General features: G+C 39.6%; 1 protein-coding gene across 7 annotated transcripts in view; it reads left to right on the top strand.

The window, feature by feature from the left end:
* LOC127657916 (protein MTSS 1-like) overlaps positions 1-21,997 on the top strand; it is a 106,545-nt gene that overhangs the window by 7,467 nt on the left and 77,081 nt on the right. For all 7 annotated transcript variants that reach the window (XM_052146906.1, XM_052146910.1, XM_052146905.1 and 4 more), the window contains one exon: positions 2,740-2,813. In XM_052146906.1, the coding sequence (XP_052002866.1) occupies positions 2,740-2,813 (74 nt within the window). The remainder of the gene's footprint in view (positions 1-2,739; positions 2,814-21,997) is intronic.

Here is a 21,997-nt window from a genome sequence, read left to right as displayed (position 1 = left end):
GCCACTTGATAAGAAAATTGACGGCCTCAGACGTGGAGGCAACTGAGATTCGTCCTCTGCCACCTGGATTGAGACGGGTCACTACACAACCACGAGGTCTTGGAGTGTGTTGTGAATTGGGCATTCTAAATGGGGAGAATTCCAAAATAAATAAATAAATACTACTTAAAATAGATAAAAATGAATATAAATGTTGATTTCATCACTGTGATTTGGCCATTGTGAATGTCAGGGTGTGCAGAGAAGGATTTGATCTGGAGCTGGGGTCTGTCGATCGTACTCGTTCCTGCGTGAAACTATGGTTACTTTAGTAAAACCAAGGTTATAAAACTAAGGTCAGGTTAAGGATAGGTTTAGGGGTAGGGGTAGAGGTTAATGTAGTGTGTCTGTGGAACTCTAAATAAACACAATAAACACTGCAGTGTTGCCCATACTGTATGTTAATATTTAAATATGGGTACAAATAATATCTAACCAGGGCTGGGGTGCACATAATATCTGCCACTATTTGCACTGGGTTGTAAATAACATATACCTTTTATTTGCATCAGTGCGCAAATAGCATCTGATGTAAAAAAACAGAAAATGTATGGCCGGAACTGAAAAAACATGTGCGAGCAAGGAGGCCTACAAACCTGACTCCAACAGTTACACCAGTTCTGTCTGGAGGAATGGGCCAAAATTCCAGCAACTTATTGAGAGAAGCTTGTGGAAGGCTACCCAAAACATTTGACTCAAGTTAAACCATTTAAAGGCAATGCTACCAAATATTAACATGTGTATGTAAACTTCTGACCCACTGGGAATGTGATGAAAGAAATAAAAGCTGAAATAATTATTATTCTGACATTTCACATTCTTAAAATAAAGCAGTGATCCTACTTCAACTGTGTGTGTGTGTGTGTGTGTATGTATGTGTATGTGTGTATATATATATATATATACACATACATACATACATACATACACATATACAGTTGCCTACAGCGATGTTTTGGCAAACAAACAATAGCTTTCTAAATGTTATTTCAGTCTAACCCCTCCCTGCCACACGCTTCTGTTTGAAAAAATCATTGGGTTATAATTGTCAAACCATCATATGCGTAGGGCATGCAGTAGTGTAGCCCGCCTGTGGCATTCCCCGCCTAGTATCTATTTTGCCATTTGCGTCATGCATTTTAAAACCAGATCCCTGGAATCTTCCCCACATTGCACGTATATACGGCTGTTTATGAGCTCTGTCACATGACCACCCAGTCAACCCTTTGCATACTGCCATTGAAACATGTGATCAGATTTCACAGTTGTCTGCGCGTGTCAGGTATCCTGCCCATGGTGGGTGAATTCTTCTAATGACAATGCAGACAATGACTTTCCCTTTTTCACTCTCTCATTTTCCATTCCACTCAATCGCTGAAAGCATATCGTCCAGGTGTATCTCGTTTAAGGTTCAAGTCTTTTCAGTGCACGATATTGGTCTTTAAGGAGTCTGTATGCAGCTGGCAGACAAACACAGAGAACCAGCAATCAGCAATTGAGGGAACAACTCTTTAGATAGCAATTAACCTAACCCACATTAACAAAGAAATAACCTTTTGATAACATCCTGTACTGAGTCCAACTGAATTAAACAACCATGTGCCACTTGTACATCCAATGGGGTTTAAAAATCTGTGACCATATTGAAAATCTGGTAGTTTAAATTTGTATTTAAAGGGTAACTAAACCCTAAACCAACTTTTTTTTAGTTAATGATCTGTAAGAATGGGGCTTTATTAGTACTGGTCATTGATTCAAGTAATTTTTTTGACATTTGTGTATAAAGTGTTTTAATTCTACAATATATGGTGTAAAAACGTCTGAGTGCTCAGGTTCAGGTTGAACGGTGGCTACTGCAGTTGAATTTTCCTATTGGCTGTTTGCGGTAGTTCGTGACATAAGCGGTGAGAGCTGACGTAAGCAGGTTCCAGCTCACCACGCCCTTGGTACGAGCTAGACACTGGCCCCATTCTCCCTTGCGCGGCTGCTTCGCTAGCATCGTCGGATGCCGATCGCGATGCGGGAGTTAAAACCGCAGTTTGAGCCAGCGGCTCGAATTGATATGGCTCCGGCCCTGTGTCCACAGACAATTCACCCTCCTCCACTTCAGGTGAAGGTGGGGGAGAAAAGTCCTCGACTTCAAAAGACCGCTCCGTGGCAAAGCTACTTGCGTCACTCCAGTCACTCTCCATTTTAGAGTCTGACAGCAGCTGTCAATTAATCCGTCACTACGGGTCTCAGGTGCACGCCCCCCCCCCCCCCGCTCAGCCCCGCCCTCGGTTCGTCCCCTCTATCCCCACTGGGGTCTGCCCACTTTTCCAGCATTTTACAAATATTGCTAGTGGGTGGAGTCAGACTCTGAGCAGGGGTTTAGTTACCCTTTAAGCCTGAATATTAACACATATTTATTGTTTGTAAAATGGTATGTTGTAAAATGAATAAGACATCATCTTTTCTTTTTGGCACCGTTTATAATGCTAATTTTTAGGGGGTGATAATTATATTTTTTTTAGTTCTTCACTCAATATACTATGCTGTTTATATAATTTGTAATAAAGACATTTGTATTAAATTAGAATAATGCAGAATAGAAGCATTTTCACTAGTGGTCTCTGGATTTTTGGACCCCACTGCTATTTATTTATTTTTTGGTAGATAAGGGCAAAATATTTACCAGGCGTGTGTGATTTTCTTTTTCAGGACAACCGTTGTTGCAGTCGCTGCATTCCTGGATGCCTTTCAGAAAGTGGCTGACCTGGCCACCAGCACACGAGGTAAGCAGATGTAGGAAATGCGGAAGGTTTTGCGGACTGCAAGAATTGCTGGGATGAGCTTGAGGAAAAGTTTTGCTCCTCTGTTTGGACTGATGTGTTCTCATTGCTTTCAGTTTTCTTCAAAGATCTCATGAAATCAAAAGTGGACTTTTGTGGCTTTAAGTCTGTCTGTTGGCTTTGGGGCCATCTAGATGCTTATGAACTTCTAAATAAGACCAGTATGAATTTAACATCTAGTCTTTCTCCAGTGAAAACTGACAAAAATGTTTTTGACTCGTCTTGCCCTCAGGAGTGGCACATCTACATTTGTGCCCAATCAAATGCTCTGCAGAGCGAGAATGGCCCATCAAATAAATACTGATGTTTTGGATGTGTGGTACAAAAAATATTTGATGTGGAATACATAAGGGTAATGTTTTCAGTGTTACAGGTATGTTGGTTAGCTTATGTTGGCAAGGCACAGGTTAGATATCAGGATTTACGGTCAAACTGGAAATGGGCAGGTTTTTTATGGCAGAGCTTAGAAGATCAAGATAAAGGAGAAATGAGGAAAGAGCGGAATCAACTACAGTTAAGGGGCAATGGCTAAACCATCTCCAGTCTTGATCTACACTCCTAGGTCTCCACAAACTGCTATTAATAGTCACCTAGAAAAGTGCTGTCTTTCATCACTGGCCTATGGAGCTCTGTAGCACCATGTCATCTCTCTCTCTCTCTCTCTCCCCCCCACATTGCTTCTTTTCTGAGTGATGCAACATGCCGAAACAGTAAACTCCAATGTTAGTATTGTTGGCTGCAGACCTGTAGTCCTTCCACCCTTCAGTGATCATCGCTACAAGTTGTGCTGCCCTTCACAAATTGTGTTAGACGTACACTTATTAACAAACATCTACAATAGTAATTAATAGAAGTGGGAAGAAATATCAATATATTGTGATCTTTTTCCTTGTGATATTGTATAGATATTTGCAGGCCAAGTATCGATATTATTTGACATTTTTTTCACATTATGGTGATGGGGAACATTATTTTTCTTTGCCAAATCGATCTAGGAAATCAACAACAGTCCCTTAGAAGGTGCCGTTATCATGCTTTACACAAAATCACACACCGTTAATAAAATGTGACAATTTTACAGTAGTAACATTATTGGAGGTATTTTGACGAGTATCAGGCTTTTAGGTAAAAACTATTATACTTTGTGTATTGAAACTATGTTGTAATAAATAATTATTCTAAAGTGTTTAGGCTAATAATTTATTTTTAGAAAGACTAGCTACATTGACCAAACCACATAAATAAGGACCTATGGTCTTATTATATGCTTATAGCTGTGCATTGTACTGAACATGGATATTAGGAAATAAACTCACCTTGTTTTGTAAACTGGCACTTTTATATTAATTTAACAATGCATTTGTTGGTGGGCCTGGATAGCTCAGCGAGTATTGACTCTGACTACCACCCCTGGAGTTCACAGGTTCGAATCCAAGGTGTGCCGAGTGACACCAGCCAGGTCTCCTAAGCAACTAAATTGGCCCAGTTGCTAGGGAGGGTAGAGTCACATTGGGGTAAACTCCTAGTGGTCGCTATAATCTGGTTCTCGCTCTTGGAGGGGAGTTGTGTGTGGATGCCGTGGAGAATAGCATGAAACCTCCACATGCCCTATGTCTCTGTGGTAACACTCAATAAGCCACGTGATAAGATGCGCGGGTTGACAATCTCAGACGTGGAGGCAAATGAGATTCGTCCTCCACCACCCAGATTGAGGGCAGTCACTTAAAGCGCATTGGGCAGTATATCGTAGTATGTCGTAGTTTTGAATACACCAAAAATAAAGTATTGCAATAATATTATATCATGACCTAAATATTGATATAATATCGTATTGCCAGTTACCTTGTGATTCCCACCCCTAGTAATTAAAACTGTTGCTTGGCATTAGAATATCAATGCAGTATCGTTAAGTAAAATATTGCAATAATTTGAAATAGCAGTAATTCTTCTAGCCACATAAAATGCTTTCTTGACAACTGGAATAGAAGCAATATCCTTAAAGTTCACACAAAAATGAAAATTCGCTAATGATTTACCTCCTGGCATCCCAGATCCGCCGTTGAAACCAAGATGTAATTGCATTCACATAATCGTTTACGAGCACGATTTGGAGGTTACATTACATTTTTACTCCACTAATGGTTAGTCAAGTCAAGTCAAGTGGTTAGGTTTAGGTTTGGGGTTTGAGTGCTGGGGTACAGTTTTTAAAATATGTATTGTACTCCTCACTGAATTACAGCCTGTACTGCTGAAAACGGCTCACTTCACAACTTGCTTTTGGCACCCCTCTGTGGACATACACGTGCCAGTACACCTAACAACACTTACCGCTTTGGCGCAGTATTTGGTGCAGTATTCGCATTTCGGTTAGCACAGACCAATTTTAGCTAAAGAAATTTCGAATTGATTCACTGAGTTTCGAATAGATTCACAATAGCTCTCTGAGGGCTACACTGAACTTTATATCAGTGTGTTTTAGGACATTTCTGGGTGGATACCTATAAGGATATGAATACTTCGATTGTCAGGTTGTACTAGATGTAATCTCTAGATACAGGCTGTTGTGTCATAGTCTCGTAACACAATCTCCTTTTATTCTATTATTCAACCTCTCTTGTTTTACTCTTCTCTTTTTTTAATTACACTTCCTTTTCTCCATAAACACTTGATTTTCTGCAAGGTAAAGCAACAAGGTGGAGCGACCTCCTACTGGCATTGAATCTCAGAGGCATGCACCAGTCTCCATAGCAACAGAATGGAAATTGTGTGTGTGAGACCAGGATCACACCCTGATCAATTCACTTTTATATGTCCACTGATGCCACAGTGATGATCTGCTATATTTTTGTCCTGCCAAATCATTTACCATTTTAGCAGGAGCTCAATGCAGAATGAACACAGTTTGTCTTCAAATCTTTGTTTATTATCTCTCTCACATTTCTGATTTGTTCAAGGGACAGATTAACAAAAAATGGAAATTCTGTCGACTTAATCACTTTCCTCACGGTAGAAAGAAAATCACATCCGTTTGGAACAATATGAGGGTTACTAATTGACAGAATTTTCATTTTTGAGTGAACTATCTCTTTATAAGGAGGCCTGATGATTTATTCACCACACACACACACACACACACACACACACACACACACACACACACACACACACACACACACACACACTTCCTCCCCAATATCTCCCCATCAGCATTTCTTCTAAGGGTTAACAAGTGCTGCTTTTGTGGGAGTGACAGATTCACAGATGTGTCTAGATTCTAGAACATACATGTTAGTGCATGAACCCTTATCGCACAATTCCCATGAGCCTTCCCTTCCTCCATTCATGTCATACACACAGGATAGGCCTCTGTCCAAAGGAGAATTCTGATATCAGAGACTGATATTGCTGTTGCTTCCGATTTTCTGTTGAATGTGCGCAGGCAGGTCTGACATGCTGTTTTTCTTACAACAACACTCCCTCCAATCATACCAGCAGTTTCTGTCTCCAGTGACGCCAAGCTCGCTCTTGTATTCAGAGGAACGGATGCCGATTCAGTTTGGGGAGGGGAGGCGTGTAGTCACCATGACAACATATTTGGGTGTTTGGGGGTTGTGCGATTTAGGGATGAGGGAAGAGGCATCTTTATTTTGTGGGGCTTGCACGTACAATGGGGTGCAAAAGTCTGAGACCACAAGTGAAAATGCTCCTATTTCGTGTTCTTCGAATTTATTAAAGATTTTTACGTTATAAATTATAGTATCAGCTTAGCAATTTCATTGCAACATTTAATATGAATATAAGAATGTATTATTTGTGTCATAAAAGATCTTTGTTTAAAATTTTTCAAAATCCTAAAACAAGATCCCCTCATTTCCAGGTGTTGCGAATTTTGAATCCCAATATCCAGCACACCCACTTTACACAGCATAACATGAATATATGACCATAATCAAAGAAAATTACAGGCCTCTCTACTAAAAATCTGATGTTAATTAGGATTAGATTGAATAGAGATATTCAAGTTAAGTCTTGTTTTCAGAGAATCCTGATAAAATTTTGTGAATTTAAGGCATAATACAAGAAAAAAATTTAAATTTAAAAAACTAAATTCTCCTAAAACAAAACTCAAATTTTATGCCATTTTGCTTGTCAAGTAAATAAATCATGTTTAGATATTTTTACTGGAAAATAAGACAAAAATGCCAGTTTAGTGCGTCTCCTTATATCCTGATGATACAGGTTTTTAAAAGTCTATATATAAAAATGTCATCCTTTCTTATCCCACTGGGGTTATTTTCTCCCAAATTTGGAATTCCCAGTTAACCAAGTCCTCGTGGTGGTGTAGCCATCTCAATCCGTTTGGCAGAGGACGAATCTCAGTTGCCTCCGCATCTGAGACTGTAAGCCCGTGCATCTTATCACGTGTCTTGTTGAGCGTGTTACCGCGGAGACATAGTGCGTGTGGTGGCTTCTCCGCAGCTCCCACACACAACTCGCCACGCGCCCCACGGAGAGCGAACCACATTATAGCGACCCCGAGGAGGTTACCCCATGTGACTCCATCCTTCCTAGCAACCAGGCTAATTTGGTTGCTTAGGAGACCTGGTTGGAGTCACTCAGCATGCCCTGGGATTCGAACTTGCGAGTCCAGGAGTGGTAATCAGTGTCAATACTCGCTGAACCCTGGGTTTATTAAAGTGGGATTATGTTAAGCCTTGCAGTTGTGAATTGTAGAAGTAAGTGGTAATGACACCCCGAGTGGAATGTTATGTAGGATCAGCGGCTATGACCTCTTGTAAAAACATTAATTGCCCAAAAAAGACAGATGTGGACGTGCCCCTCAGTCAGAAACTGAATTTTACTGCTTTTTACTGAAGCAGGCATAGTTTTGAATTTTTTTTTACTTGTCCTTTTTAATTAAGTTTCGTTTTCAGTTTATTTGTCACGTATGACTGTTAGTTTTTAGTAATTTAAGGATTTTAGGGCTGCCAAATTGAATGCACTGTCTAATATCATTAGATATTAGATGCTGTAAATATGTTTAACAGAGTAATATTTCTCAGGACAATCTTGTGGCATTTTCATGATCATAATGAAGGCAGATTGAAAAGGTTTCAAATTTCATAAAATATGTGTATCAAAAACTTCAAATAATTTTAGTCATTTTTATTACATTTTAGTTAGTGTAATGTTTCCAGTAAAACTAATATTTTATTTCACTTGACGAATATGTTTTTGTTTTAGTTTTCATTAACAATAAACTACTTGGAAGCTGATGAATGAATATTATAGAAAACATGTTGTTTTGCGTGTACCTTTACATGTAATGCACTAGGATCTGTTTGTACACTTGCTTCACGTCAGTTAGAGATGCTGGAATCTGACCTCAGCATTACACTCCTGTTTCACTTTCGGGTTATAAATAAGTGTCCCATTGCAGTGGAGCGTGTCAGGTTTGTCGGTACTTTTGCACCGGATGAAAAGCGGCACTACAAACACATTTTATACATGGTATTATCATGGAAATGCTCTTCATAAAACCCCGGAATCTGATTTTGACGTTACTGATTAAACATTAACCTAACTCAAATACAGAATATTGCTTCTTAACAGTGTAATGTTCAAATCAAAGGTTGTGTTTACAATCCAGGGCATAAAATGTATTTATAAATAAAGTCTTTCTTAATAGAAATCAATGCAAAATACAACATTCAAGATATTTAGTATTTAAACCAAAAACAAATCCTTTTATTTAGGCCTACCAGCAACCTGAAATGTGCCATGTTTATTGTAAGTGTTTTTCTATGCATATAGACATGTTTCCTTTCTATGAGGCATGCTCTGTTTAAATAGGTTTCATAGATAATTTGAAAGAATTTCACAATAAATGTGAATGGAGGGTGTAAACCTGAAAATATGAATGATCTAAAAAGTATGTTATGAAGCTTTGCTTCATTTACAATCATTCAGTCCGATCCAGTTTAACGGTTGAATTTTTATTTTGGCGCTATATTTGCTTTGGCACAACAAATGCCACTGAAACTATTCATCTGTAACATAAACAATACTTCACTTTAAAAGAACTGTTGTGCATTTATATCTTGCTGGCTGCTCTGGTTTCTTCCTTGAACTGTTATTTGAGTGAATATACTCAATTTATATTCTTAGATGAAAAATATTTAAAAGCATAATTCAAATAAAATTTAATACAAACTGACATATTAAAGTAATATAGCTAGAATGAGCAAGTTCACCTTCTACAGCCCTGGCCAAAAATATTGGCAGTGACATAAATGTTGTGTTTTGCAAAGTTTTCTGCTTCAGTTGTTGTGGTGTTGATTCACTTTGTTTCTAGATTATTGTGCAGAGTGATCAGATGCATTTTAAATAATTGCAAAAAGATTCATTCAACTTTATCACAAAAAAACAAATTTCAGTTTTTTTGGTCCTGGTACAAAATGACCAGCCAACATCATTTCACTAATCATATCAGCAGCACCTGGGAAAGTGTGAACAGGTACTAGTCACTAGATGAAATCACTCTACTCTGATTGGATTATAAGAGCAGACTGTTTGCTATAAAAGGAGGGAAGAAGTGCTTCCAATCATTGTTGTTGTTAGCAATGGTCACCTCTTAAGAAAACTTGTTTTGCATCATCGCTTTGCATCAAAATGGCCTCACATGCAAGGAAATTGCTGCAAAGAATATTGCACCTAAAAGAACCATTTACCGGACCTTCAAGAACTTCAAGGAAGGAGGTTCAACTGCAGTGAAGAAGGCTTCAGGACATCCCAGAGTGTCCAGCAAGTGCCAGGAACATCTCCTCCTGAGGAGTCAGCTACGGAATCGTGTCACCACCAGTGCAGAGCTTGCTCAATAGTGGCAGCAGGTGACGGTGAAGACATTTGGACAATTGCCTGGTGTCAAGAGGGGCAGCAAAGAATCCACTTCTCTCCAAGAAAAACATCAAGGACAGACTGAAATTCTGCAGGAAGTACAATAATTGGACAGCAGAAGACTGGTGCAAAGATATCCTCTGATGAAGCCCCCTTCCGACTGTTTGGGAGATCTGGAAAATCAATAGTTTGGAGAAGAAAAGGTGAACGCTACCATGAGGCCTGTGTCATGCCAACAGTGAAGCATCCTGAGACAATCCATGTGTGGAGATGATTTTTATCCAAGGGAGTGGGCTCTCTCACAATTCTGCCCAAAAACAGTGCCGTGAATAAAGAATGGTATCAAAATGTCCTGCAAGAGCAACTTCTCCCAATGATCCAGGAGCAATTTGGTGATGATCCGTGCATTTTCCAGCATGAGTTATAATGAAGGGGCTCGGAGATCATTACATTGAAATTTTTGCCAGGCAACTCCGCGGATCTTAACCCCATAGAGAACCTGTGGTCAATCCTCAAAAGACAAGTGGACAAGCAGAAGCCCACAAATTGTGATCAACTCAGAGCACTAATAAGGCAAGAATGGATCGCCATCAGTCAGGATTTCAAGCTGATATCCAGCATGCCAGAGTGAATTTTAGAGGTTATGAAGAACAAGGGTCAACACTGTAAATATTGACTCTTTATTATTGAATGTTTTTGCCAATAAAAGCCTTTAAAACTCATAATTCTTATCATTGTTTTCCAGTATATCATAGAAACATGTGAAAACATTATCTACAAATACTGATGCAGCACACTTTGCAGAAAACAAAATGTATTTCACTGCCAATACTTTAAGCCATGGCTGTAGATCACATGAACATCTAATATTCTATTTCTTATATATTTAGATCATATGAATATTTTTTTATATTTTGCATGTTACTTATCTATTCAGTCTACAGAGCTGTTTGAAATCAGGTGCTACCTGTGTGTGTGATCATTTCTATTTGCAAAAGTAATGTTTGAGAGTCTAACATTTATATTTCCTATTGACAAACTAAAGCTGAAGAAATAAATAACCATCTTAAGACAGACATTTTTGTGAAACATCTAATGTGCCTAAGACTTTTGCACAGTACTGTATATACATTTTATTTTTTGCTGTTTAAAGAGTGCATACCTGTGCACAACACTGAGATTTAAACTGTAACACATGGAACGGGTTTGTGATGTTCTGACGTGTGGGAGAGCATTTAAGTATGGACTTGTTTGCTTTGGCACCCATCAGGCTTCGATTGTCATCGAATAGGTAAATCTTGTTTTTGACAGAAAGGATTTATGGAGATTACTACATCAAACTTTTCTAATCTCTGTTGCTTAAACACTTTTAATGTTTGAGTACTTGTCGTTCTTGTGAACGTTTATGAATTTGAAAGAATTCCTGTGTGTACTTGTAGTGTTTGGAAATGCTTTTTTATGTTGTTTTTCTTTTTATTAACTCTTTAATCAAAAAAACATCTCTTGAAATATTTGAAGGAATAGTTCAATCAAAAATAAAAATTTTGTAAAAGAATTGTTATGCAGCTCTTGTCATATGTAACAACTGATCATAGTGACCAGAGGCTGGCAAGGACAAAAAAGGACAAAAAGCGCACCATAAATGTAGTCCATACGGCTTGCACTATATCCCAAGTCTTCTGAAGCCAAATTATAAGTTTGTGCAATGAACAAACCAAATTTAAGGTCATATTCAATAATATCTTCCACTAGCTTTCATCGCCATTGTGTTGTAATGTAGGACACCAATGTTTTCAGATTCAATTATTTCTGGACTTGAACCCAAGCTAGATGCAATTTTTGGGGGTAAGGCAAGATTATCAGTGAATAATGACTTAAATTTCCATTTGTTCTTAATGCAAACCAATCATATGGCTTCAGGAGACTCTGAGTAAAACGCACAAGTCCTATGGACTACTTTTAGGGCAATTCACTTGACTGGTGTCAAGTCACTATCAATTGTTGTTTCTAGAGGTTGACCAATATATCGGTTTTGCTGATATAAATGTATGTATACAGTACATGTTGTCATATCTTTATACAGTAATTCATTTCTTGACTAGATGCTGTATTAATCGAGAACAGCAGAATGTTTGGCAAAATCCTATATCGGTCGACATCTAGTTGTTTCATTGCAAGAAGTGTCTTAAAATCCCTCAAAAATGTCCCCTTTTGTGTTCCATGGAAGAAGAAAAAAATAAAGCATTCAAGTTTGAAATTACATGACTGAGTAAAAAATGGCAGGATTTGCATTATTGGTTGACATTTCCCTTTAACATTAATGATCATGCTGTATTTGTATTCATAACCTTTACATGATGTCCAGATTTGTCTATCTCTCCCTTTCCCTCAAGGCTTCATGACTTGTTTACCTCAAGGTCATGAATTATTCAACTTGATTTTCACAGATTTGATTAAATAATTACGCAGAGCTTGGAGATAAAGAAATCTGTTCTCTCAGGCCAGAGATATTCATACAGTCGAGACTCAGAAATAGTAGCATCTCTTTCCATGTACATTATCTGGCACTTTGAGGTTTGTATTATTAATCTTTAACTCAAAATTCTTCTGAAAAGGCAGATGCTTAAACAGTCAGCAGACGAGATTCACAAGTGTAATTTAAAGCCCGAAATAGAGGATTCTTTTCAGTATTTGTTCTAGCACTGAGGCCAATTCATTTTTCTGTCGATGCTGATTACCCTCCGATCATATTTTCCTTTAAACCTCTAAACACTCCCTGTGGGAAGATTGAAATGAGTTTCTGTGCGAGTCTAAATACTTTGACTTTATTTTGTTCCATTGTGAATGCAGAGGCTATAACTGGGCCGTCCATTCAGGCTACTGTACGGGACAACAGTGGGTTCATTGTGAGGTTTGTGGAGTCGAGACTTCACGTCCTCTACTAATGCCAAGTGATAGAGCTCATGAACAAATGGGGATTAAGTCATGGCTGTGAGATTTATTAGATGCAAAGTGAGGCTTGTTTTTGATTCTACAGCTCATTTGGGCATTTCTTTGGTCGGCCCCAGCCATAGGTTGCACTTTGAACTATGGCACATGGGGAAATATAGTTGGAATGGGCATTTCTGAACAAACCACAGAATGTGCAAATCTCCCGTAGAGGAAATTTACAGCTTAAACAGGTACTGCCGAGTGCTATATGGACCCAGAATGCAGCCCTGATACACTGACAAGTGTTGTGCTGGAGGATAGAATGACAGAGCTTGACCTCTGACCCCAAAGCTGTCATCGTAGTAGTGAGCAATCACATTTCAGCTGGATTCGTATTGTTACTAAACAAATATCATAACTGCCAAACACATTTATTTTCCATTTGTTACAAATGCTTTAATCTGGTCCTTTCTTCATAGTAAGTCTGATAAGAAGTACGATTTTTCGCCTGATTTATTGTAGGCCAGGCGACAATCATAAGTTTGATTGTTTGAATTGTAATTTCACACCTTGCTCAAGTTGCACAATTTGGGGTATTTTAATTGTAATTACATTTTTTGAGTTTTTGAAAAGCCCCTAACTGAATAATTGTTAGTAAGATAATAATCAGTAGAGTTTGTATTAGTTTATTTGGATGCACAGATGGAAATTAGTAAGCATGTAACATGTTCTCTGCATTTTATGTTGTCATATTATGTTGCCACCATGGATTCTTGCCATGTGTTCGGTTTGAATTGTGTTGTGTCCTGTTGCTTGTCCCAAAAGTACAATTTCACATCTCCATTCACAGGTTCCTCAACAGTTAAGAAATTGTGTATATAAATAGCTACTCAAGCACTTTATTAGAGGGTTAAAGAGTTCAGCCAAAAGAGTGTGTTGTTCACTCTGCGCTACACTTCTGTCAGCACCTACGATGAGCTCAGACTCGTCTGAGATGATCACATTTCAGGGAAAACCCATTCCTCTCACAGATCTGAACATGATTTATTTGTGTTGTGTTGTGTGTGTGTGTGTGTGTGCGCGCACGCAAACTGTATTCTTGGAGAGACACCTGCCACCAAAGTTGTTTTTTTTTATTTTTATTTATACTTTTTATTAGATTTGTTGCTTTAATTGTGTATTGGGTAACAATGCAGATATGTGTACTGCATTTGAAAGAAGTTTAGTTGTTTTTCAGACGTACTTGCTACAAAAAGATCCACACTAAACATGCAACAAATTGTTGTTTTTAGCATTGTGATGTCATAAAAGAGGGATTTTACCATAGTATAAATAACTGATCATCAAATTTTCTGTTTGCACTGTTCCTGAACTATTAAAAAGCAAGAGTCTCTCTCACTGTGTTTCTAAAAAAAGAAAAAACTTAAATCACTGCTTTTAATGTGGTTGGTGAACAGAAGCATATTCATATATGCTTTCAGCTATGCTGTTTGCTTTAGGGTGGCTTTGAAGATCACTTGCCAGGAACTGTGCCTGTTGATTCTAAGTCTGTCATTTGAAATTTACTTCATATGAAATGCTGCAAGAGATAACATGCCTACTGTAAACCAGATTTAACTGATGAAGAGCCATCTCCTCAGCTTAATTTCACCCTAATCAAGCAACATTGATGGGATCGAAAACATCTTCATAATCTTTATCTCTTGTCATTCCATAGCTTAATGACTTTCTTCCCTGGAACACAAAAAGTAAATTTTTGATGAGCTGTTCTGGCTGTCCTGAATCAGAACTGGGGCTTTCAACCTCCAAAAGAGAAAAGTCCTTAAGACTTATGCACTTGATGCCAAGTCTTCTGAAGCCATAAAATTTGTGTTAACAGCAGACCAAAAGTAAAGTCTGAAATTGATTTCAAAACTAGTATGGACTACAAACATAGTGGTCAAAAATAGGTTCTTGTGTGGCTTGTTGTGACCACTTGTCATTGACGTCATTTGGTACCAAAAAGTTGAACCATTCCTTTAATGCTATATTTCAGCTAGCACATTATCCTCATTGTTCAGTTGTTTGATGGACTGTGCCTCAAAAATGGTTAAAGCTTTCTGTTCTGTTCTTGTTTCTTGATAAACTGAACTTTCATTCTCTTGTAAACATGCTTTCTTTTTCCCCATAAGGTCATAAAAATGGTTTGAAATGGCAACTCATTTGGAAGACATGACCGAAACCAAACCTCTTATTGTGGTAAAAGACTCAGTCTGTCATTCAGCCTCTTTCCCTCCCTGTTCCCAATTCAGATCCTTCTTTTTTTTTAACACAAGACCATCGCTAAAATACTCAGGGCTTGGGACAAAATTTTAATTGGTGTGCTTCCTCTCTTCTGGTCCCAGTGTGGAGGCTATACTACTGAGGAGCTCACTGGGCAAGGGACAGTGTTACCCGGTCTCCATCATGTTGGCGTCAATGACCCTGTTGAAGAGAAACAAAACATAGGCGAGCACCAGAAATGTGACTATAAAAACCAGTCTAATTGACTTGACCCAAGAGAGTACTCAGAAATATCTTGAGATGACACTGCCGAGGCGGTAAAAAGGAACAGATGGGAGTGTTCCATACTTGGAACTCAAACTTCAGGCCTTAATACTTTGTGTGGGTTAGTTTAGTATTTTTGGCATTCCACAGTCATAGTCAGACATAGCAGTTGTCTGGAGGGGCCTCTGTGACAGGCGAGGCTCTCAGCTGTCTCTGCAGCAGCATGGCACTGAAAGCTCTTAAGTCCAATACCTTCAAGAGAAAGGAAAATAACACAATGTACAAATTTTGTCATTAGAAGCTAGGGTTATGCAGCTTTAATACAAATGCACCAATATTACAATTCTGGTTATTTGCAAATTCTTTTCATGTGATGTCCGATAACCAGTAAATGACTGATGAAAAAGTGAAATGCCTAAATGAAAAATCTGTACAATTTAAAAAAAAAATAAAAAAATGTTTTTATTTTTTTTTTTTTATAAATAAATAAATGAAAACAAAACACACTAAATAGTAAAATCAATAGTTAGTGGTGCTTGCAAAGCATCACTATTGTAATCTCACATACTTATTAGTGGTGCTTGCAAAGCATCACTATTGTAATCTCACATACTTATTTTTATTTTTCTTCTTTTTATTATTATTCTATCTCCGTACAAAACTTCGGCACCTAACTCGTCCCGCACCGTTTGGCGTAGACCCACAAATGAGGTGTCAAATCGAACGGCCTATTGAGGACACGTGTGCTATGACTTTTATAAGCGATCGGAGTACGGTATTTGCCCCAGGGGCAAAAAAGCGGCCGAAAAATCCCATAGACTTAACATTGTGACAAACTTTGAGGCGTCACAGCTCCGAGCGAGGATTTCACAGAAACGTGTGATTTGCCACATTTGAAGAGGCTGGCAGGCTCTGTAAGAGCATACCTCAATATGGGGTAAAAGTTGCACCCCTGGGGGCAGGAGCTGCCCAAAAATGCCCCAATTGACTTATAATGGTGTAGGACGGCCCATGAAATGAAAAGGCATAGGGATTTGTATTGAACATAGCTCTGGATCACAGTGTCATAGAGACCAGGGGTGGGCTCATTTTACTCAGACGACCAATCAGTCTCTCAGGATCATTGTGAAGCTATCAAGCCACGCCCTAGCAACCATTAAGAGCACCTTAGCAACAAGTCCCATAGACTTCTATTGAAACAGATCAAAGGGATATCTCCGGATAGAAGTGTCATAGAAACACAAGGGTGGTCTCGTTTGACTCGGGACAGCAAACAGCCAATCATGCATCAAATCAACACTTCCTAGCCCCTCCCTAGCAACCATTGTCGAGCACCTTAACAACCAAAATCCATAGAGGGATATCTTCCATTCTGAATGTCACAGAGGCATGGGAGTTGGTTTATATCATTCATACTGACAAGCAGCCTTTGGAGATTCATGATTGGCAGCTGCCAAGCCACTCCTAGCAACTAAACAGAGTACCCTAGCAACCGTTTAGCAGTAACTATATCTCTGCACCACAAAATCAGAGAGACTTCTGGGTTGATTTATTTCAATCAGGATGGCAAGGACACTTGATTAGTATCACTATGGTAACTGCCTAGCAACCAGATGGGCTTACCCTAGCAACCGAGTAACAAATCACATATCTCTGCATCACAAAAACATAGAGACTTCCGGGTTGACTTATTTCAATCAGGATGGCAAGGACACTTCATTAGTATCACTATGGTAACTGCCTAGCAACCAGATGAGCTTACCCTAGCAACCGAGTAACAAATCACATATCTCTGCATCAGAAAAACGTAGAGACTTCCGGGTTGACTTATTTCAATCAGGATGGCAAGGACACTTGATTAGTATCACTATGGTATCTGCCTAGCAACCAGATGGGCTTACCCTAGCAACCGAGTAACAAATCACATATCTCTGCATCACAAAAACATAGAGACTTCCGGGTTGACTTATTTCAATCAGGATGGCAAGGAGACTTGATAAGTATCACTATGTTAACTGCCTAGCAACCAGATGGGGTTACCCTAGCAACCGAGAAACAAATCACATATCTCGGCACCAGAAAAGAGTACAGACTTCCGGGTTGATTTATTTCAATCAGGATGGCAAGGACACTTGATTACTATCACTATGGTAACTGCCTAGCAACCAGATGGGGTTACCCTAGCAACCGAGAAACAAATCACATATCTCGGCACCAGAAAAGAGTACAGACTTCCGGGTTGATTTATTTCAATCAGGATGGCAAGGAGACTTGATTAGTATCACTATGGTAACTGCCTAGCAACCAGATGGGGTTACCCTAGCAACCGAGTAACAAATCACATATCTCTGCATCACAAAAACGTAGAGACTTCCGGGTTGACTTATTTCAATCAGGATGGCAAGGAGACTTGATTAGTATCACTATGGTAACTGCCTAGCAACCAGATGGGGTTACCCTAGCAACCGAGTAACAAATCACATATCTCTGCATCAGAAAAGCGTAGAGACTTCCGGGTTGACTTATTTCAATCAGGATGGCAAGGACACTTGATTACTATCACTATGGTAACTGCCTAGCAACCAGATGGGGTTACCCTAGCAACCGAGTAACAAATCACATATCTCTGCATCAGAAAAACATAGAGACTTCCGGGTTGACTTATTTCAATCAGGATGGCAAGGACACTTGATTAGTATCACTGTGGTAACTGCCTAGCAACCAGATGGGGTTACCCTAGCAACCGAGTAACAAATCACATATCTCTGCATCAGAAAAACGTAGAGACTTCCGGGTTGACTTATTTCAATCAGGATGGCAAGGACACTTGATTAGTATCACTATGGTAACTGCCTAGCAACCAGATGGGCTTACCCTAGCAACCGAGTAACAAATCACATATCTCTGCATCAGAAAAACGTAGAGACTTCTGGGTTGGTTTATTTCACTCAGGATGGCAAGGAGACTTCATAAGTATCACTATGGTAACTGCCTAGCAACAAGGAGGGGTTACCCTAGCAACCAAATAACAAATCACATATCTCTGGATCACAACATCGTAGAGACTTCCTGGTTGACTGATTTTACTCTGGATAGCAAGGAGACTTGATAAGTATCACTATGGTAACTGCCTAGCAACCACATGGGGTTACCCTAGCAACCCAGTAACAAATCACATATCTCTGCACCAGAAAACAGTACAGATTTTTGGGTTGAATTATTTCAACTCAGGATGGAAAGGAGCCATGTATTGTATTACCTTGCTAACTGCATAGCAACCACATGGGCTTACCCTAGCAACCTAGTAACAAATCACATATTTCTGCACCAGAAAATTATACAGACTTCTGGGTTGATTTATTTATGACCACAATTTCTGTTCTTTTCAAGCAGGCTATTTGATCGAGTTTTGCCACGGCAAGCACCACTCACATTTTCTTCAGGAAATGTACCTATCTAGTTAGTGGTGCTTGCAAAGCATCACTATTGTAATCTCACATACTTATTTTTATTTTTATACTTTTTATTATTCTATCTCCGTACAAAACTTCGGCACCTAACTCGTCCCGCACCGTTTGGCGTAGACCCACGAATGAGGTGTCAAATCGAACGGCCTATTGAGGACACGTGTGCTATGACTTTTATAAGCGATCGGAGTACGGTAATTGCCCCAGGGGCAAAAAAGCGGCCGAAAAATCCCATAGACTTAACATTGCGACAAACTTTGACGCGTCACAGCTCCGAGCGAGGATTTCGCAGAAACGTGTGATTTGCCACATTTGAAGAGGCTGGCAGGCTCTGTAAGAGCATACCTCAAAATGGGGTAAAAGTTGCACCCCTGGGGGCAGGAGCTGCCCAAAAATGCCCCAATTGACTTACAATGGTGTAGGACGGCCCATGAAATGAAATGGCATTGGGATTTGTATTCAACATAGCTCTGGATCACAGTGTCATAGAGACAATGGGGCGGGCTCATTTTACTCAGACGACCAATCAGTATCTCAGGATCATTTTGAATCTATCAAGCCACGCCCTAGCAACAATTTAGAGCACCTTAGCAACAAGTCCCATACACTTCTAATGAAAGACATCAAAGGGATATCTCCGGATAGAAGTTTCATAGAAACACAAGGGTGGTCTCGTTTCACTCGGGGCAGCAAACAGCCAATCATGAATCACCTCAACACTTCCTAGCCCCTCCCTAGCAACCATTGTCGAGCACCTTAGCAACCAAAATCCATAGAGGATATCTTCCATTCTGAATGTCACAGAGGCATGGGAGTTGGTTTATATCATTCATACTGACAAGCAGCCGTTGGAGATTAATGATTGGCAGCTGCCAAGCCACTCCCTAGCAACTAAACAGAGTACCCTAGCAACCCTTTAGCAGTAACTATATCTCTGCACCAGAAAATCAGAGAAACTTCTGGGTTGATTTATTTCAATCAGGATGGCAAGGACACTTCATTAGTATCACTAAGGTAACTGCCTAGCAACCAGATGGGGTTACCCTAGCAACCGAGTAACAAATCACATATCTCTGCATCAGAAAAGCGTAGAGACTTCCGGGTTGACTTATTTCAATCAGGATGGCAAGGACACTTGATTACTATCACTATGATTACTGCCTAGCAACCAGATGGGGTTACCCTAGCAACCGAGTAACAAATCACATATCTCTGCACCAGAAAATAGTACTGACTTCCGGGTTGATTTATTTCACTCAGGATGGCAAGGACACTTCATTACTATCACTATGGTAACTGCCTAGCAACCAGATGGGGTTACCCTAGCAACCGAGTAACAAATCACATATCTCTGCATCAGAAAAGCGTAGAGACTTCCGGGTTGACTTATTTCAATCAGGATGGCAAGGACACTTGATTACTATCACTATGATTACTGCCTAGCAACCACATGGGGTTACCCTAGCAACCGAGTAACAAATCACATATCTCTGCACCAGAAAATAGTACTGACTTCCGGGTTGATTTATTTCACTCAGGATGGCAAGGACACTTGATTACTATCACTATGGTAACTGCCTAGCAACCAGATGGGGTTACCCTAGCAACCGAGAAACACATCACATATCTCGGCACCAGAAAAGAGTACAGACTTCCAGGTTGATTTATTTCAACCAGGATGGCAAGGACACTTCATTAGTATCAATATGGTAACTGCCTAGCAACCACATGGGGTTACCCTAGCAACCGAGTAACAAATCACATATCTCTGCATCAGAAAAGCGTAGATACTTCTGGGTTGACTTATTTCAATCAGGATGGCAAGGACACTTGATTACTATCACTATGGTAACTGCCTAGCAACCAGATGGGGTTACCCTAGCAACCAAATAACAAATCACATATCTCTGCATCAGAAAAGCGTAGAGACTTCGGGTTGACTTATTTCAATCAGGATGGCAAGGACACTTGATTACTATCACTATGATTACTGCCTAGCAACCAGATGGGGTTACCCTAGCAACCGAGTAACAAATCACATATCTCTGCACCACAAAATAGTACTGACTTCCGGGTTGATTTATTTCACTCAGGATGGCAAGGACACTTGATTACTATCACTATGGTAACTGCCTAGCAACCAGATGGGGTTACCCTAGCAACCGAGAAACACATCACATATCTCGGCACCAGAAAAGAGTACAGACTTCCAGGTTGATTTATTTCAACCAGGATGGCAAGGACACTTCATTAGTATCAATATGGTAACTGCCTAGCAACCACATGGGGTTACCCTAGCAACCGAGTAACAAATCACATATCTCTGCATCAGAAAAGCGTACATACTTCTGGGTTGACTTATTTCAATCAGGATGGCAAGGACACTTGATTACTATCACTATGGTAACTGCCTAGCAACCAGATGGGGTTACCCTAGCAACCGAGTAACAAATCACATATCTCTGCACCAGAAAATAGTACTGACTTCCGGGTTGATTTATTTCACTCAGGATCGCAAGGACACTTGATTACTATCACTATGGTAACTGCCTAGCAACCAGATGGGGTTACCCTAGCAACCGAGAAACAAATCACAGATCTCGGCACCAGAAAAGAGTACAGACTTCCGGGTTGATTTATTTCAACCAGGATGGCAAGGACACTTCATTAGTATCAATATGGTAACTGCCTAGCAACCAGATGGGGTTACCCTAGCAACCAATTAACAAATCACATATCTCTGCATCAGAAAAACGTAGAGACTTCTGGGTTGGTTTATTTCACTCAGGATGGCAAGGACACTTCATAAGTATCACTATGGTAACTTCCTAGCAACAAGGAGGGGTTACCCTAGCAACCAAATAACAAATCACATATCTCTGGATCAGAACATCGTAGAGACTTCCAGGTTGACTGATTTTACTCTGGATAGCAAGGAGACTTGATAAGTATCACTATGGTAACTGCCTAACAACCACATGGGGTTACCCTAGCAACCGAGTAACAAATCACATATCTCTGCACCAGAAAATAGTACAGACTTCCGGGTTGACTTATTTCAATAAGGATGGCAAGGAGACTTCATTACTATCACTATGGTAACTGCCTAGCAACCAGATGGGTTTACCCTAGCAACCGAGTAACAAATCACATATCTCTGCATCAGAAAAGCGTAGAGACTTCTGGGTTGATTTATTTATGACCATAATTTTTGTTCTTTTCAAGCATGCTATTTCACGAGTTTTGCCACGGCAAGCACCACTCACATTTTCTTCAGGAAATGTACCTATCTAGTTATTTTTATTT

This window comes from Xyrauchen texanus, chromosome 17 (genome assembly GCF_025860055.1).
Source record: "Xyrauchen texanus isolate HMW12.3.18 chromosome 17, RBS_HiC_50CHRs, whole genome shotgun sequence".
NCBI classification, from domain to species: domain Eukaryota; kingdom Metazoa; phylum Chordata; class Actinopteri; order Cypriniformes; family Catostomidae; genus Xyrauchen; species Xyrauchen texanus.
The sequence above is the reverse complement of the archived record's forward strand: the minus strand, read 5'-3'. Positions and strand labels throughout refer to the sequence as shown.